General features: G+C 34.3%; 1 protein-coding gene across 11 annotated transcripts in view; it reads right to left on the bottom strand.

Annotated features, from left to right (window-relative positions):
* The window catches only part of LOC123542107 (intermembrane lipid transfer protein VPS13A-like), a 227,438-nt gene that overhangs the window by 47,192 nt on the left and 160,840 nt on the right, over positions 1–19,406 (bottom strand). For 10 of the 11 annotated variants that reach the window (XM_053531671.1, XM_053531674.1, XM_053531681.1 and 7 more), the window contains 6 exons: positions 13,599–13,703; positions 12,972–13,121; positions 11,286–11,417; positions 9,912–10,045; positions 3,020–3,152; positions 2,082–2,204 (listed from right to left, as the gene is read on the bottom strand). In XM_053531671.1, the coding sequence (XP_053387646.1) occupies positions 2,082–2,204; positions 3,020–3,152; positions 9,912–10,045; positions 11,286–11,417; positions 12,972–13,121; positions 13,599–13,703 (777 nt within the window). Of the gene's footprint in view, positions 1–2,081; positions 2,205–3,019; positions 3,153–9,911; positions 10,046–11,285; positions 11,418–12,971; positions 13,122–13,598; positions 13,704–18,166; positions 18,191–19,406 lie in introns of all 11 variants that reach the window. The other variant, XM_053531680.1, reaches the window with a different exon arrangement.

Genomic DNA, 19,406 nt, shown 5'->3' with positions numbered 1-19,406 from the left:
CAAGAGCTGTCGGATGACAGCGCGCTCGACTATTCGAAGAATTGATTGAAGAATGGGGTCAAAATATTTCCATAGATTTTCAGACAAAAGAAAACAATGGATTAAACAAAATTTTTTCCTGTATTTGTGGATTTCGATTAGTCTTGCACTAAGTGGCAATGTGTGACCATGATGACAAATATGTTATTAAGTTATATGTTATGCAAACACAGACTTGTATGAAAAGTTTAAACTAATTTCCAAGTCCAAAAAGGGTCATAATTCAGTCAAAATAGTTGACAGAGTTATGTACACTTGCCTACAGATGGAAATCATGTTGATATACTAGTGTTAACAGTTTCAAAGCCACAGTTCAAATATTTTGACAAAAATGTCAAAGTCCAAAAAGGGCCATAATTCAGCCAAAATAATTGTCAAGAGTTATGTACTCTTGCCTGCAGACGGAAATCATAATGATAACCAAGTGTTTAAAGTTTAAAAGCCATATGTCAAATAATCTTGACAAAACATGGACATATATGAAAACAGAACCAATTTCCAAGTTCAAAAAGGGCATAATTCAGCCAAAAAAGAAGACAGAGTTATGTACTCTTGCCTATTGATAGAGACTATAATACTGAACAAGATATAAAAGTTTCAAAGCCATATGTCAAACACTTTACACAAAATATAAATTGGTACGAAAAACTTAACCAAGACTTCTAAGTCAGAAGGGGCCATAATTCAGCCAAAATGATTGATGGAGTTATGTACTCTTGCCTACAACTGGATATGGTGATGGTAAACAAGTGTTGAAAGTTTCAAAGCTTTATCTCAAAAGACTTTGTCAAAATGTAGACTGGTACAAAAAACTTAACCAAGATTTCTAAGTAAAAAAGGGGCAATAATTCAACCAAAATGCTTGATGGAGTTATGTACTCTTGCCTACAACTGGACATGGTGATGGTAAACAAGTGTTGAAAGTTTCAAAGCTTTATCTCAAAAGACTTTGCCAAAATATGAACTGGTACAAAAACTTAACCAAGATTTCTAAGTCAAAAGGGGCCATAATTCAGTCAAAATGCTTGACAGAGTTATATACTCTTGCCTATAACTGGACATGGTGATGGTAAACAAGTGTTGAAAGTTTCAAAGCTTTATCTCAAAAGACTTTGTCAAAATGTGGACTGGTACGAAAAACTTAACCAGGGTGTGACGCCGACGCCGTGGTGAGTAGGATAGCTCTACTTATTCTTCGAATAGTCGAGCTAAAAATTATATACCTCTTAGGCAAAGGTTGCCAATACAGGATCATGACTGTGTGAATGGTAAAATGCTTTCCTGAAATGTTACTATAAATATTTGAGCAACCACCTACCTCCTGAGCAATGGTTGCCAAGGTTAGATCATGTGTGCTCAGTAGAACTATCTGCTGAAATGTTACTATAAATAACTCAGCAATCACCTACCTCCTGAGCAATGGTTGCCAAGGCAAGATCATGTGTGAACAGTAGAACTATCTGCTGAAATGTTACTATAAATATTTGAGCAACCACCTACCTCCTGAGCAATGGTTGCCAAGGTTAGATCATGTGTGCTCAGTAGAACTATCTGCTGAAATGTTACTATAAATAACTCAGCAATCACCTACCTCCTGAGCAATGGTTGCCAAGGCAAGATCATGTGTGAACAGTAGAACTATCTGCTGAAATGCTACTAAAAATATTTGAGCAATCACCTACCTCCTGAGCAATGGTTGCCAAGGTTAGATCATGTGTGAAGAGAACTATCTGTTGAAATGTTACTATAAATATTTGAGCAACCACCTACCTCCTGAGCAATGGTTGCCAAGGCAAGATCATGTGTGAACAGTAGAACTATCTGCTGAAATGTTACTATAAATATTTGAGCAATCACCTACCTCCTGAGCAATGGTTGCCAAGGCGAGATCATGTGTGAACAGAGAACTATCTGTTGAAATGTTACTATAAATATTTGAGCAATCACCTACCTCCTGAGCAATGGTTGCCAAGGCGAGATCATGTGTGAACAGTAGAACTATCTGCTGAAATGTTACTATAAATATCTGAGCAATCACCTACCTCCTGAGCAATGGTTGCCAAGGCGAGATCATGTGTGAACAGTAGAACTCTCTGCATACCATTCAGGAAAGACACCCAGTAAACTTTTGTGTCTGAATTGTAGAACACTTCCCCTATACCATCCTGAAAGTGTGGGATAATAATATTATAAATCTATAACTTACCATTTGAGCATTTCTTTACCATACTTTTTAAAAAGAATAAACTGCTCCCTAATACAAATCTATTACAAACAAAAAGAAATCCTTCAAAGCTCAGCCAAGTTTCTAAGATTTTCACTCTGAATCAACTGTTAAAGAAAATGCCCGTGCATGTCTATTTCTTTTACCATTGTCTAATACATGTATCTGCCCTCTCTTCAAGAAAAATAGGTTCACAAATTTTTTTTTCATATCATGTGACTTGATCATATTTCATTTATCTCCATTTCCCTATGTTTTTTTATTATTCACAATACCTACGTTGACAAGCCCGAAACACAATCCAAATTTCATCCACTGTCAACACTCTTTTTTTGTTTTGTTTTTTTGTTTAGGGTTTAACGCCATTTTTTCAACAGTATTACAGTCATGTAATGGCAGGCAGTTAACCTAACCAGTGTTCCTGGATTCTGTACCAGTACAAACCTGTTCTCCGCAAGGTACTGCCAACTTCCCCACATGAATCAAAGGTGAAGGACTAATGATTTCAGACACAATGTCGTTTATCAAATAGTCACGGAGAACATACGACCCCACGATCCATAGACCAACGCTCTTACCTACTGAGCTAAGCGGGTGGGACTCTGTCAACACTTAGATTTAAATTTACTTTCACATCTTTCTTCTCCCAGTCATATCAACTCCCTGGACCATCTTCCCACAACAAAGTAGATCATTAAATTTCCACCCACATTTTGAACCCCACCAAAATTCTAAGCCTATCCATTTTCTGCAAACCTGTGAGAGATCATTTTTCACATCCTTCTTCTCTCCACAAGACCACACCATCTCTCTCTTCCCTAGAGAATCTTCCCATGTATACAATCCTGCCATTGACGGTCCCATTACATGCACTGGTTTACCCCCACCACTGAAAATGTAAAAACACTATTATTGTACAGTCAATGTTAATCTACAAAAGCCATGTTGCAAATCAACATAACTAGACCTGTCACTGAAAGTGATCAATATTGGCACAATACCGTTTTGTCAGAGGAAATAAGAATGCATAGTGCTGCATTGCCTCAGATGATCCTAAAACAAGTATGTCACTCACATCTACACTTCAAGTTGATCATGTGTACTTCATGGTGATTATACATACTTCATGTTGATCATATGATCATGTACTTCATGTTGATCATGTGTGCTTCATGTTGATCATGTACTTCATATTGATCATTGTACTTCATGTTGATCATGTGTACTTCATGTTGAACATGTGTATTTCATGTAGATCATGTGTACTTAATGTTGATCATGTTGAAAATGTGTACTTCATGCAGAACATGTGTACTTCATGTAGATCATGTGTACTTCATGCAGATCATGTGTACTTCATGTTGAACATGTGTACTTCAGGTTGATCATATTCTTCATGTTGAACATGTGTACTTCAGGTTGATCATGTGTACTTTAGGCTGATCATATTCTTCATGTTGATCATGTGTACTTCATGTTGAACATGTGTACTTCAGGTTGATCATGTGTACTTTAGGTTGATCATGTGTACTTCAGGTTGATCATGTGTACTTTAGGCTGATCATATTCTTCATGTTGATCATGTGTACTTCATGTTGAACATGTGTACTTCAGGTTGATCATATGTACTTTAGGCTGATCATATTCTTCATGTTGAACATGTGTACTTCAGGTTGATCATATGTACTTTAGGCTGATCATATTCTTCATGTTGATCATGTGTACTTCATGTTGAACATGTGTACTTCATGTTGATCATGTGTACTTCATGTTGAACATGTGTACTTCAGGTTGATCATATGTACTTTAGGCTGATCATATTCTTCCTGTTGATCATGTGTACTTCATGTTGATCATGTGTACTTCATGTTGAACATGTCTACTTCAGGTTGATCATATGTACTTTAGGCTGAGCATATTCTTCATGTTGATCATGTGTACTTCATGTTGATCATGTGTACTTCAGGTTGATCATGTGTACTTCAGGTTGATCATACGTACTTTAGGCTGATCATATTCTTCATGTTGATCATGTGTACTTCATGTTGAACATGTGTACTTCAGGTTGATCATGTGTACTTTAGGCTGATCATATTCTTCATGTTGATCATGTGTACTTCATGTTGAACATGTGTACTTCAGGTTGATCATATGTCGTACGTCGCACGCTATTTTGCACAAATGCGTAACGTCATTTTGACGTCAGTTTGACGTACAAATTACTAATTGAGAAAATAAATAGCAAAAATGCGTTGAGATAAATCTGCATATTCTTTAATGGTATCGTAATTTACAGTTATTGCTTTGAACACATTGTTATTGTTATTATCAGTGTTGTTTTTTAACATTAATTATTACTGCCCGTATCTTCAAATTAAATATATATGCATTTTAAACTGCAATTAATTTTATCATGTTGTACCGTGTTGATCGCAAACATTTATATCAACCTCCGGACGTTAACCTAGCATCAACAGTGATCAGGATGATTATAACGTACAAAGAGGCAGTGCTGTCGCAGGAAAATATTTGAAAAAAAAATATTTTCATTAAACCGTAAAGCAGTTAATTTTAGAAATTTTTTATGCATTTAAGAATATAACAGGTCTTGTGGATTTAAAACTTTTTTCATGCTAAATTCAGTTTTGTACTCTGACTTTTGTTTAAAACAACACCAAAATTTAATTCTAACACGACCAACAAATAACCCTACAAATAGAAGAAAATCAGACAACGGTTATTTTGCGATAATCCTGCACGTGCAGTGACGTCATCCGATCCAGGTGCGTAGCATGGACGTAAAACGTAGTTACCATTTTTTTCTAACAGTGTTAATACTAGTATGTCTTGTAAGAATCGAAATAACAAATTCACAAGTGTGATTTATCATAGAATAACCCGAATTTTTTCCTTCTTATGCGAAACAATATATCATTCAGTATGAGCTGTGCCATGAGAAAACCAGCTTAGTGCATTTGCGACCAGCATTGATCCAGACCAGCCTGCACCTCCGCTCAGTCTGGTCGGGATCCATACTCTTCGCTCTCAAGGCCTATTGAAATTAGAGAAATTGTTAGCGAACAGAATGGATCCTGATGCGCAGGCTGGTCTGGATCCATGCTGGTTGCAACCGCACTATGTTTGTTTTTCTCGTGGCGCGGCTAATATATTCTTATGCATACGAAATCAAAAGACGTGTTATCCTACGTTAAACAACGATTGGGAAGTTATTATTTCATAAAGAAATTATTTAGGCCCTATAACCAGTTCTCAACCAGCTTAAGTACCATTTAACTAACACCATTTTTTTTTATTCACATCATGTGCGACACTACAAGTGAAAAATGTTTCGTGCTCAAAATGAAATAAAATGTTAAAAAAAGTTTAATAATCTCAGTGCTTTGGACAAACTTACATAGATCTATAGACATTGTGTGCACTATCATAATAAATAAATAAATAACGGCGATATCGATTAAATTTTGTTTATTGTCTTTATTAAAGACCGCGTATTATAAGCAGGGAAAAAACATAGTTCGGTATCAAAGTTTGATGATTTCTTTATATCTATTCAAAATACATGTAAAGCATCAAAATGTCAAATCAGCTTTTTATATTTTATATTTGTGCGGAAAACCTTGAAACTTCACATCCGATACTAGTCACAGTTCTGCATCTAGCGTTCACGTTTCTGCTCAAGTGGCCGTTTGTCTCTGTGCTTTTTTTTTCTTTTGGTGGTACCACTCTCGCCTCTCCGCAATGCTCAGACAAGGGTGGGGTGGGGGATGTTGGGAGGGGGTATCACACTTCATTTGTGTAATTATCAATAAGATAGAGTAATCATTGACAAAATTCATAACATTTGTATATCAACTACGTATAGATACTGACCGACATAATCTCTAGTAAGACAGACAGATAAACGGACATACTGAAGAAACAGATCTTTTAGGCTGACTAAATGAATGATCGAGTAAATAATTACCAACTCGTCATGAATTCTTGCATACTCATCGGCTATTCGACTGCAAAAAGACATGCGGATGGATTGAATGGTCGATTGAATGTTGCGTTTCATTATTTGTTATGTATATTCATTTATACTTATTATTATTACCGCAGTAAATAATACACAATTTGCACATTTATTCGGGAAAAATAGAGCGAAAAAAACGAAACACTAAAAATTGGACGGCTATAGTTAAAATTCGGATACAAAGCTGTGTACGAACTTTTTCGAATTTTATATTAGCAAACGAAATATACAACAACAGAATGATATATAAAGATAAGTATGTCAAAACATACATTAATCTAGGTTCTATACTTATGAAAGAAATTTAATATACAATTCAGCTGCTTCAGGTCCTTTTTGATACAGTTTCTAGTTTTTCACTCCGTTATAGACCTATTTCCAAAAAGACATTCATGAATATGCTTTAAGAAAAAGAAAAAGAAAAAAGGGTGTTGATAAGTTTGCAGTGGAATACAAGTCAACTGAAGATAAGTACCCTCATATTGCCACATTTCAGAAAGCGATCCGCAGAATAAACACCGTACTTTCGTTTTTGGGGTAATAAAAAATTAAAAAGAAAAAAAAGCAATAATGAAAGGTATCTTTTTTTCCCGGGATTACGCGCAAATGCGCTAAAATAAAAAAAAAAACTTCATTTATTAGGGATCTTTACAACTACGCTACACTGCGGAAGCATATTTTTGACCGAATTACTGCTGTATAACATCAAAAACCAGCAAAATGACCTACGTAAGGGAGCGAGGGAGCAGTTATTGTGTGACCATGTGACTGAGGGACTGCGGACGAAGCAGACTTCTTTTCATTTGAAATTTATCAATTAAGACACCATGACTGTGCCTAATGATTTTTATTCCTTTTGTGTGCTCTTTAGAACATAAAAGTATATTTTCCTCTCTTTGATTTATTATATTAGAAAAGTATCCAAGAGTGACTGTTCTACTTTTAAAAGCTGTATAATTATGATGCATATATGCATATGCGTATATGATATGATAAAATCATGTAAAATCGACTCCGAGCGAAAATGCAAAATGAAATTGTCCTAACTTAAGTGTAGATAAAAAGTATTACTTTTATTTTTTTTAAACTTCGTAGGCTAACTGATCGCCTTAATTTTATCACGGTATTACAATGCCTCGAATGTAATGCATTCATATAGACCTGTAAATTACCACTTAAAACACTGGCTTTTATGAAAAACTAAACGGGAAACAGAACATTTGATTAGTTCATAGATGGTAGGTCTGTAGGAATATGTAATATAAATTCGTTGAGAAAGTAATTTAAAAATACTTCCATTTTCGTGGTACATCAAATAAAATGAAACTTGCCATGCAATTTTCTCTTTCTTTATAGGTCCAGTACAATTTTCTTACAGAACATTATTTTTTTGGACTGGACCTTAGATTTAAATGTAAAAGTGATTTGTTCAAATTATCATAGATGAGACGTTCATACTTTAAGTTTACTTCTAGGCACAATGTTCCGAATAAATTATTTCGAAGATACTGAAAATATAGAAGAAAGATAATAAAGATCTATAATTTGCGTCACAAATTTGTAAAATGAACCAAATACTTTAAAGTTATTAAATGAAAAACGAGCTAATAAAATCATCAAAAACGTTGCGTTTTTATGTACAGCAAAGTGAAATTATACGACGTTACGTTATGCAATCTGATATTTGCAGCTTTACTGTAAACGATGTAATTTTTTCACATAATGATGGTTCATGAAAGTTTTATACTGACAAGATAAGTCAGATATCTTTAGAAAGTTCATACAATGCACTTTTAGCCATCTATAAAGATCAATGCCAACTTTCAATAATAACTCGCATAAAATGGGGAAACTCACTTTTGAAATGGACTTTTTGACGTAACATTTTCAGTATGTAATTTTTTTAAATATACAGTAGTCGTTTAATACTTGTTATTGATTACTGATTTAAACATGTACATAATTGTTAATGTATGCATTTTATGATAGTATAAGTTTTGGTATTTTTTCCGATAAATTATTACAGTATAATTGAATAAATACGCACCAGGATGACGAGCGTAACGCTTGTAGGAAAAGCCGTCAAGGTTTTGTTAAAGCGAATAAATACGGAAATGACGTAAAATAAACGCACTGAATGATGCGCGACAAAATTCAATGTCGTCTGCTGGTTATTTTGTCCCGATATCTTTAAAATTGACAGATTTATCGTCAAAAAACCGACTGCCGTACTAACATTTTGTTACGCGTAACGTTACATTTTTCGTCATTTTTGTTGATGATAATTCGATTTTTTATGTATTTTACGATTATAAATTCTCTAAAAATTAAACGGGGAAAAATGTAATTTAAATCTTTTAATCACTGTAGTAAAAACATACATGGACGTCAGTTACTCATAATTTAAATAGCTGCATTCACATCAACATGCATCTCGAAATCGCCTATGTGTAAAATAGCGTGCGACGTACGATGTACTTTAGGCTGATCATATTCTTCATGTTGATCATGTGTACTTTATGTTGAACATGTGTACTTCAGGTTGATCATGTGTACTTTAGGTTGATCATATTCTTCATGTTGATCATGTGTACTTTAGGTTGAACATGTGTACTTCAGGTTGATCATGTGTACTTTAGGCTGATCATATTCTTCATGTTGATCATGTGTACTTCATGTTGAACATGTGTACTTCAGGTTGATTATGTGTACTTTAGGCTGATCATATTACTTCATGTTGATTATGTGTACTTCATGCTGAACATGTGTACTTCAGGTTGATCATGTGTACTTCATGTTGATTATGTGTACTTCATGCTGAACATGTGTACTTCAGGTTGATCATATGTACTTTAGGCTGATCATATTCTTCATGTTGATCTTGTGTACTTCATGTTGATCATGTGTACTTCATGTTGAACATTTGTACTTCAGGTTGATCATATGTATTTTAGGCTGATCATATTCTTCATGTTGATCATGTGTACTTCATGTTGATCATGTGTACTTCATGTTGAACATGTGTACTTCAGGTTGATCATATGTACTTTAGGCTGATCATATTCTTCATGTTGATCATGTGTACTTCATGTTGATCATGTGTACTTCATGTTGAACATGTGTACTTCAGGTTGATCATATGTACTTTAGGCTGATCATATTCTTCATGTTGATCATGTGTACTTCATGTTGAACATGTGTACTTCAGATTGATCATGTGTACTTTAGGCTGATCATATTCTTCATGTTGATCATGTGTACTTCATGTTGAACATGTGTACTTCAGGTTGATCATATGTACTTTAGGCTGATCATATTCTTCATGTTGATCATGTGTACTTCAGGTTGATCATATGTACCAAGTTTTATTGGAGTATAAGAAGTGCACATGTAGTTCCTACCACTGTATTTCTGCAGTGGACTGACTGCATGACAGTCAGATGATTCTTCTAATACCCCCTTGAAACTATATTTATGGGATATAAATAAATATTCCAAGAAAAATGATATTATTAGTATGGATAATTAAAAGGACACATTATCAAGCAAAGGTTATAACCAAATTTTCCATATATATAAGAAGTCAAGGTCAAGTAAAACTGTTTCACTCACTTCTGCTGGTAAGAAATATCACACTTGTCTGTATGGTTGATAATAAGGACAGTTGCCATGCCAGCCTTGTAATTGGTCAAGGTCGTTACTACAGAGGATTCTGTCTCCTGACATTCAACATTTATTCCTCCATACTGAAATATAAAGGACACAAATTTATATCTAAATAAAATGTAAAGTGCAACTTGCGCTGAATGACCATCTGTGCTAAATGATCACCTGTGCTAAACAATAACCTGTATTATCTGATAAACTGTGCTAAAAGACAACCTGTGCTAAATGACAACCTGTGCTAAAAGACAACCTGTGCTAAACAATAACCTGTATTATCTGATAAACTGTGCTAAAAGACAACCTGTGCTAAACAATAACCTGTATTATCTGATAAACTGTGCTAAAAGACAACCTGTGCTAAACGATAACCTGTATTAACTAATAAACTGTGCTAAAAGACAACCTGTGCTAAATAACAACCTGGCTAAATGTCACTAAATGACAACTTGTGTTTAATGACCACCTGAGGTGTTAACTTAAACTTGAAACATAATATATGATTCAATACATCTTGAACTTCTTGTGAATTCTCAGACACAAATAAATTTTTCATAACTTCACAGTTAGAAGCTAACAAGAAGCAACGATGGCCCTACGTCATTCACCTGATCACCTTGAGAGACGACCTTACATGGATGTTACAGATCTAATTTGGTGAAAATAAACCAGGTTGTTCATGAGAAAAAATTGTTGAATATTTTTTTTTCAATTTTTATCTCTGGTGGCCAATAAAGGGACTAAGGGGAACCTATGAACCAAAACGAGAGAGAACTTTCAAGGATATTACAGACCAGGCTTGGAGAAGAACCATTAAATGGTTCATGACAAGATGTTATAGTTATTACTTTCACTACCTCTGTAAGGGGCAAAGCTGAACCATCTGAAAGAACTTGAGACAGGACTTTACAAGGATGCTACAATGAAGTTTGGTGAAGATCCATAATTTTTTAATGGTTCATGAGAAAATGCTGTCCAAAGATTATTTTTAGCTCTGACAACTCCTAAAATAGATCGTTGACAGACCATCCATCTGTATCAATTACTAAAAGATATTTCAACACATCATAAGCAACATTTTATGAACTCCAATATATTAACAATACTTTAAGAATATATCTTTAGGGGGAGTTCTCATTTACAATGTTTTATTTATCAAGTTTTATATTCTTATATTCACATGTGTACTTTAACAACTACACCATTTTTTTTATAAACTCATATGTATTAAATTTTGTAAGAACTTTATTTAATTTTTCTAATTAAAGCTGTCAAAATTATTTATAACTTTTTTAAAATATTACTACTAAATACTAAAACTACCTCATTATCAAGTTTGAGCAGTGTGGTATGTGGTTTGTTGAACAGGAAATGACTAGTTGATATCTCAGTGTCCTTCACCTTTGTCTGCATTGTAATTTCTTTGCCTGTCTGTAGAGGCCATATAGGAACACACTGGAAAGTAACCAACAGTTTGTTAAAACATTTATCTCAATGTCTCTCTCTGTTTGCTGAAGGTATAACGAAACTCTCCACATCTGTTTACATTTGATTCATGAATATTCATTAAAAAGTTTTGACAAAAGAAGTTGCTTTTTAGTATACAATATAATTTGGAAAGTAGATCCCTCGGAAGCACCAAAAACAAGGCTCACAGTGAAAATTGCAGACTCAGTTTGATTGAGTCTGTTCATGAGCAGTAATGGAAAATGCAACACTGCCCATGCCCCATAGCACCAGCTTAAGGTATCAGATCACTTATAGAGAACCTCCTTTTTGAAGAGTATTCAATTCCTACCATAAACCTACTTTTACTGCAATTCTTAGGGGTGCGTAGGTTCAAGCCCTACTGGGACCAAATTTTTTCTTTCTTATTTTCCTTTTTTACTAGTAAGTTTTTACTTCTTTCAAGATTTATTATTGATTTTTTGTACAAAAATGGAAAAAGAGGAATCTTATAAGCGATTTCTTTCTGTTCAAAGTGTATTTACTACTTAAACAGAAGGGGTAGAGTTACACATCTTTAAAAATATTGAGTTACACGCGGTGGAAGTTCTCTATTTTGCTTTCACTCTTAGATTATATATTGTGGAAGAAATTTAGGTAGGTTTTACATCTTCCCTAAGGTTATTTTTAAATGGGGTAAGCAAAATCCAAAACAGAAACACATCATTCGACCTTATTTTTCCAATGTTGAAGTATGAATTCTGTCTCATTAAATCCGTTTACTTGAGGCACCATAGAAAAAATGATATTGACATTTTTATTTTGTGTTTTATAATTGTTTACCAATAGTTTGATGTTTCTTCTATTGAAATTAATGGTAAAATGAGTTCTCTGCAAACGTTTTAGATAGTGGCTATCACTTTGAAATTTGTCTCTACTTGAGCTTGAGGAGATACCATAAGTTATTCAAAATTTATAAAAAACGGCACGGTAAAAGTTGTTTAAAATTTGCAAAATAGTGCAAAACACAGTTACCTTTCAGAATATACCAAGCAAAGGCCATTTTGTAAACATTACTATTAGTGACCTAATATCTTAAGCAGTATTCAATCTTCAAATTTAGATGAGTTGAAATCAATGATCCCAAAGGACCAGAAATATAACACCGAGATGAAGTCGGGGCGACTTTTTATGGCCGCCACACAGCACTTAACCCCTGCTGTTGTGAAGTAAATATAATATGGAAAGTACATCCCTCGGAAGTACCGAGAAGAAGGCAAACAGTGAAAATTGTAGACTCGGTTTGATTGAGTCTGTCCATGAGCAGTAATGGAAAATGCAACACTGCCAAGTTTTCTTAGGTATTTTTATTGGAGAGCTGGTAAATTAATTTGTATTTTTATTGAAGAGCTGGTAAATTAATTTGCATATCAACTTTTCAACTACAAAAAGACCATTCCATTTCTTATCAACTGATCTATAATAAGCATCGAGTTGGCTTACAAGGTCACTTTTTGTCAATCTTATTACAGTTTAAAAAGAACATTTAGTTGTCTCAATTACCTCTTTTGATGGTATTTCAATCCACTGGCTATCTCCATGGTTCTCTTTACATAACAACGGGTAGGGAGATGTATTCACCAGCATGTAGTATGGTGTAAATGTAACAATCTTGGTGAGACCAGAGTTTGACAACAGTATGCTAACTCCGACCTGTAAGATGAATACAAAACCTAGTTAAGCGTTATCAAAGGCTTCACCCTAGGTTCTTAAAATAGTCTTCCACAATCATTTTAGATCAATATAAGAGAATTTTGGTTGTCAACTTCGAAAATTCTTTTAGCACTTTTGTCACAGGTAGACAATGACAAGAAGGGCATATGGCACAAACCTTAATTTTCACAATCTTATTAGTAATCAATAGGTGAACCACACCCTTGAAACTTAAATATCTTCCACATGCTTGAAATAACTTCCTAAATCATTGTCATGTCAACAGGTATAGATCAACTTTATGCATTGAGGCGTGTCTGCACTTTTAGCTCATAACAATACTGCGGTAAACACGGAGGATAGCGGATAAGTTACGCCTAACTAATTGACGTTGAACTATATCTCTAGTTACTATATGTAAATTCAATTGAATTCCAAGCTGAAGAAGCAGTGTTTACAGGGAGAACATGAACATACCTCCCAGGTCCTGGTTTTATTCTTGCTCTGTACAGTTCCTGAACTGCCAACTACATCAAGAGAGAACTTGTCTGACCAATCACCTTCTCCGATCTTCAGAGAAGCCTGAAAAATAAGCCAATCATATTTTTTCAAACAGTCACAATTATAACATCTGATACTTAACAGCCAATCAAAATACTAGTTATTTCAATCTCTTCCTTTGCTGTTTTACTGCTGTTGATGGCTAAGTGATTACTAAAATTGACATAAGAACTGAAGTTTTAACCAAATTTGTCCAATCTGTCTAATAACAACAGAATCAACCAATGAAATATTTAGATTATGGATTTTGCTTTTCATTCTAAAGTTCTGAATCACTTTCCAGTTTAGCCCTTACCATGCTAAATTTCTATAATGAACTTGTCCATCTTCCATTTTGGACAGTACCATTAACTATTAAAGGGGGTGCTTACCAAAAAGATACTGTCTGAATAGTGAACAGTGCAGATCATGCACTGGTCGTAAACCAACTGTGTCAAGCATGGTAAGGGTTAACTAGAAATATGTCCACAAATGGATGCACCCACTGTCTGATGTAATGACACAGTAATGGTGAATGTTTATGCCAAGTAATATGAATACTAAGGCCTCACCAAATTAAAAAGTTGTTTATCGGATTTGCCGCTCGTATATTTTCAGAAACACAAAAAAAATATTTATTTTTTGTTTTTGGCTTGCGCTCGCCCCATTGAAAAAAATCGATCCAAAAATTTTTGGTGCGCTACTTTTTAAGGACGTAAAAGTGTATAAATGCTTATAATTCCAGTCCCAGATTGTTCTCAAATGGATTTTAATCAAAATAATAAATACATACTACGCCACATCGTCTATAATAAATCGTAACACTTATATTTAGTTGGATTAAAGTTATTTCCCCTTTATGCAGTTACGCCATTTTCTCCAAATGTTTACCAAATTACATTCCCCAAAAATCGATTTATTTCATTGAAATCTGGATGAAGAAAAGCATACTAATTTGTTTGATAACATCAATCTACATTATTTTGGTAAGGATAAATACTTATTGATGCATGTCACTTATCTGTTTTCTGTTTTTTCATGTCCAAATGATCAGCATTTGCATACGAAAGTTGGTGTGTTAAGGAATTTACATTACGAGTTGTTTTCAGGACAGTTTTGATTTTCAAATTTTCCAGTTGTTTAGTGGACTAATGTTTATGCACGTTAATCTCTATTTCAGACTTTAATTGAGACTTTGTTTCAACAAATTTAATATGTTATAAAAGTTTAAAGTTAGAAAAAGAGCTGTACATAAGACATCATGCTCGACTTTCCTGAATCAGAGCTTTGCCAGTAAAAGGGGCATAATAGTCAAAAGCTATTAAAGTACAGAGCTATTGGTCATTATATAAAACTTAATTAAAAATATTCTATGTTAAAAAGGGGCATAATTCTGTCTAGATTCAGAATTAAGAGTATTGTTTCTCCTGGTGTAGACTTTGACAGTAAATAACTGTTCTAAGTTTCAAATCAGAAGCTTTAATAGATCTAGTAACACTCACATAGATATTTGATGTATCAAAAACTTTGTGAAGTTAGCTAAGAATGCTACATTTTCATAGCAATAAATATTCAAGTCACATATGTATGTGATAAGTATGGTGTAAGGTTATGCATTGTTGTTTATTACATATTTTCTAGCAGCATTTTCAAAAGCATGCATTATTTGATTACAGTGTACTGTATGACAATGTTATTACCTTTTTTCCCCCGAGTTCGCTTTTTTGTGCGTCTGCATGTCAAATTTTCTCAATCCCTGGGGACTTACTTTTTAATTTAAAAGGGCTATATATTCTATTTTAAGGTTTTTATTAGTCAGTCGAGTGACAAATGAAGACAAATATATTTCTTCGCTCTTCGCTCGCTCCTGATTTTCTCAAAAACCAAAAAAAATATTTAAATTAATTTTTCGCTCGCCGCCTCAAATTTTTCAGAAAAAAATCCGATGAACAACTTATCAATTTGGTGTGGCCTAATAAACTTTGATAATGTGGCAGGTGAGTCCAATAAGTCCAGGGGTGTTCAAAGATAATCCGTCATAGATCTATTGCAAAGCAATAATTGGATTTACCTGTATTGGACAATAAACAGTGTCGATTGTATTCAGGTCAACTGCCACATTATCACAGTTTATTAGTATCTGTGCACTCTTGTATATACAAAATTAACAAACATAAAATCCTTGACCTGTATGATTATAAATTAGACAAACTGTCTTGAAGATGACACTGATACCTTGTGTGAAAACATAGCTTTAAATGATGAAAAACTAGGGAAAGTTTCTGGAATAAGGGTGTCTTACAATTCTTGCACTATTCTCTAACACCTTAATGACTAACAGTTTTCTAGACCTTTGCCATTATGGGTAATATGGTGGTGACTATGAATAATAAAGAAATACAAGTTTTAAAATAAGCTTTGAGAGTATGTACCAATTTTGCATACAGGAAAATCCACAAACAACAAAATAACAACAAAGGCCAATTTCAGCAATAAAAGCAAACTGAACAGTCAGGCTGTATTATTTCCTCCTTTAAAAAAGATAATTATGCAATCTTTAAACACTGATATTCCTTAGGTGTGCCAATGTCATTTCCTTGTTTTTCCTTCTTTACATTTCAGAAATAATATGCAACAAAATCATGTTTTAATATATTTAGTTACTTTTATATCTTTTCAATTCTGAAAATGTTATATAAAATAGTAAATCAAATCTGGTAGCATGCTTTCTCTCTGTGCTAATATGGCACCAGTAACTTGTTGAAGTGTTGTCAACATCACTGAAAATCAACTGAAGAAGCTAACTAAAGCATCAGAATCAGAAAGTAAGGCAGTCTATTCTACTTTTATTTCAACAATCTGCTCTACTGATTATTTATTTATTATTAAAGGACGGTTTTCAGAAAGCTTTCTTGAGAAACTGGAATGTGATTAATGTAGACAAAGTATAACGTAATGATAAGCATGGATGGAAAAAGGAATCATATAAAGGTGTCAGAGAATTAGAACAGAAGCAAGCACTGTTTGTAAAACACATGTTCCCAAGATAACCTTGCCAGAGGAAACCAATGGTATGTAATTTTTATTTATTGAACTGAAATTGTTGTCAGCCTTGAGGTCACAGTGACCTTGACCTTTAACAATGATTTCCAAAATACTATTAGTCACTGTGACCTTGACCTTCAACAATAATCTCCAAAATACTATTAGTCACTGTGTCAATGACCATTGACTTACTAATCTAAAACAACAATAAGGGTCATCTACTGACCACAGGCAACCATTCTATAAAGTGTGTTGATAATAGGACAAAGTGTTCTAAAGTTGCCGACTGGAAACCAAATGATCTACTGACAGTCTGCCCAACTGACAACGAGCAAAACAATATACCTCCTCTTCTTCAAAGCTTGGCATAAATCTAAACTGGCAGTTTGCTTGGAAGTTTGAAAGAATAGCAAGCTAGCCCTCTTCTATTCTGAGTACAGTCTAACCTGTACTAACGGTCACCTCCGATCAGCGGTCACCTCCGTTCAGCGGCCATTTTATGACGCCCCCGATGGATTTTCCTCTATTTTATCACTTTATTCAGCGGCCACCTGCCGTCTGCGGCCAGCGGCCACCGAAATTGTCTCCCGACCGCCGTATTTGACCCCTTGCAGCGGCCATTTTTCTTCCAAAACCAATTATTTTTAGGCAATAATCGCAGAAGATACCCGATTTTGAGAAGCACGTGGTTGCTAAGTTTCGCGGGACTTCACCACAAGAACGACAAAATGACATGAGCTTCTCAATTAAAACTGATAACCAAAGGTGTAATCCCCTTTTGTTATGATCAAATGGCCAGTAATTATCGGTAATTAGCGTGTCACCTCGTGTCAATTTTGTTGTTCACAGTTTGACCTTGGTTAACGATAATACTCGATAACTAATTAGTAGCATAATATTTGTGATTTTTTTTTTATACTTCTGTCATCAAAATACTATTAAATTTATACGAAATTAATTGTGTTTGAAAAAAAATATAAACCACTCTATCTTTTACGGAACGTAACGGCAATCTTAGATTTAGCGTAGACAATAAGCGCCGAGAGTAGCTTCCCTTACCAAAATGGCGAAAATTGTAAACAAACTTGTTTTGAAGTTGGAAAATTGTCTATAACAATTTTTGTAGTAAAAAAAAAACACCGGAGCCGGAGTTTTAGATTGCTAAGAAGACCATTCGTATTGCGAAGGCAAATGCACGTCATTGTATCCTGGTAAAATAATAATGGAAAACCCAAAAAGAAACGGGCCTAAAGGCTATAGACTGGTCAGAAGTCTGAAAAATACATATACTGGCTGCACCTCCGGTCAGCGGTCACCTGACTTTAGCGGCCAAATTGTCTGCTTCCCTTGGCTGGCTGCTTAAGACAGGTTAGACTGTAAATATTGGTTATAAGGGGTTGAAGCGCTGGGGTATAATACAGGGATTAAACATCTATGTCATTTTGGAATTAGTATAATACCCGCTTTACGGTTTTCCCAAAGTCCTGATAAATTAGAGATAAAATCATGTTACATAATGACATGCATGTATCTTGTGCCAACTCAATGATGTTTCTCTTTCATAAAGAGTCCCACACTGACTCCTTACAAGTACTTTTTCCCTGAAAATTTCATGTGTTAAAATAAAACAATCTGGAAAATATTAGTTTCAATTTTATTTTTACTAATATTTGCGATCAATCTTATTTGTAAATACATCTTGATCTTGTCAGAAGAAGATATTATGAACTGTAAACTGTGGAACTACAGTATCATTAGCCTTTTGGTAAAGCACATCACCACATCACACCAAAGATGTAACATTAACTTCCTAACTTAGTATTAGGATACTTGCTACAGCCCTACTGAAGAGTACATCACTGTAATGTTAATTATCAAGAAAGATTTTAAAATCTTAATACCTCAAACTTAACACATTCTTTGACCTGCACAGAAAGTTTATAGATCTGGAAATACACCTGACCTGACACTTTTATAGCAACATAAGGCAAAATCTCTAAAGATATCAAACCATAAAATGAGGTCTGTCATTATTGCTGGGAACTATTAAAAAGAACATACCAGGCTTCACACAAATCACTCCTGAGGTTTGGTGAAATTCAGCCTAATTGTATATAAGTAGTGTAAATGTTGAAAAACATGACTCTGCTGAAAATCACTGAACCTGAAAATGCCAATGATATGTATAACTAGTTTTGGAACAGATAACTCCTGTAAGGTTTGGTGGAAATGTACCTGATGGTGTTCGAGAAGTTGCCAAAATATCATAAAATCTGACAAATAACAGGCCATAACTCCCCTGAAAATCAATGAACCTGAACATGCCAATAATATGCAAAAGAAAGACTTGGCAATAATCACTCCTGTAAGGTTTGGTGAAAATCCTTCCAATGCTATAAGAGAAGTGGCCAAAACATCATAAAATTTGATGAATCAAGGGCCATAATTCCACTATAAATCACAAAACCAGAATATGAAGCAGATGTGCATAACAAGGCTTGGCAATGATCAGTTTTCTGTTAGTGTAAATCCACCTGGTGGTGTTGGAGGAGTGGGCAACTTTTGTGACATACAGGCAGACTGCACTTAATCAAAATGTCTCCCCCACTTTCAGTGGGAGACTTTATTTCATTAGCAGCTTTTAAGAAATGGATCTAGCCTATAGTTACATGAAAAACCTGTAATGTATATAACATGCTG

This window comes from Mercenaria mercenaria, chromosome 19 (genome assembly GCF_021730395.1).
Source record: "Mercenaria mercenaria strain notata chromosome 19, MADL_Memer_1, whole genome shotgun sequence".
NCBI lineage: Eukaryota > Metazoa > Mollusca > Bivalvia > Venerida > Veneridae > Mercenaria > Mercenaria mercenaria.
Note: the sequence above shows the minus strand (reverse complement) of the source record. Positions and strands in the feature narration are given on the sequence as shown.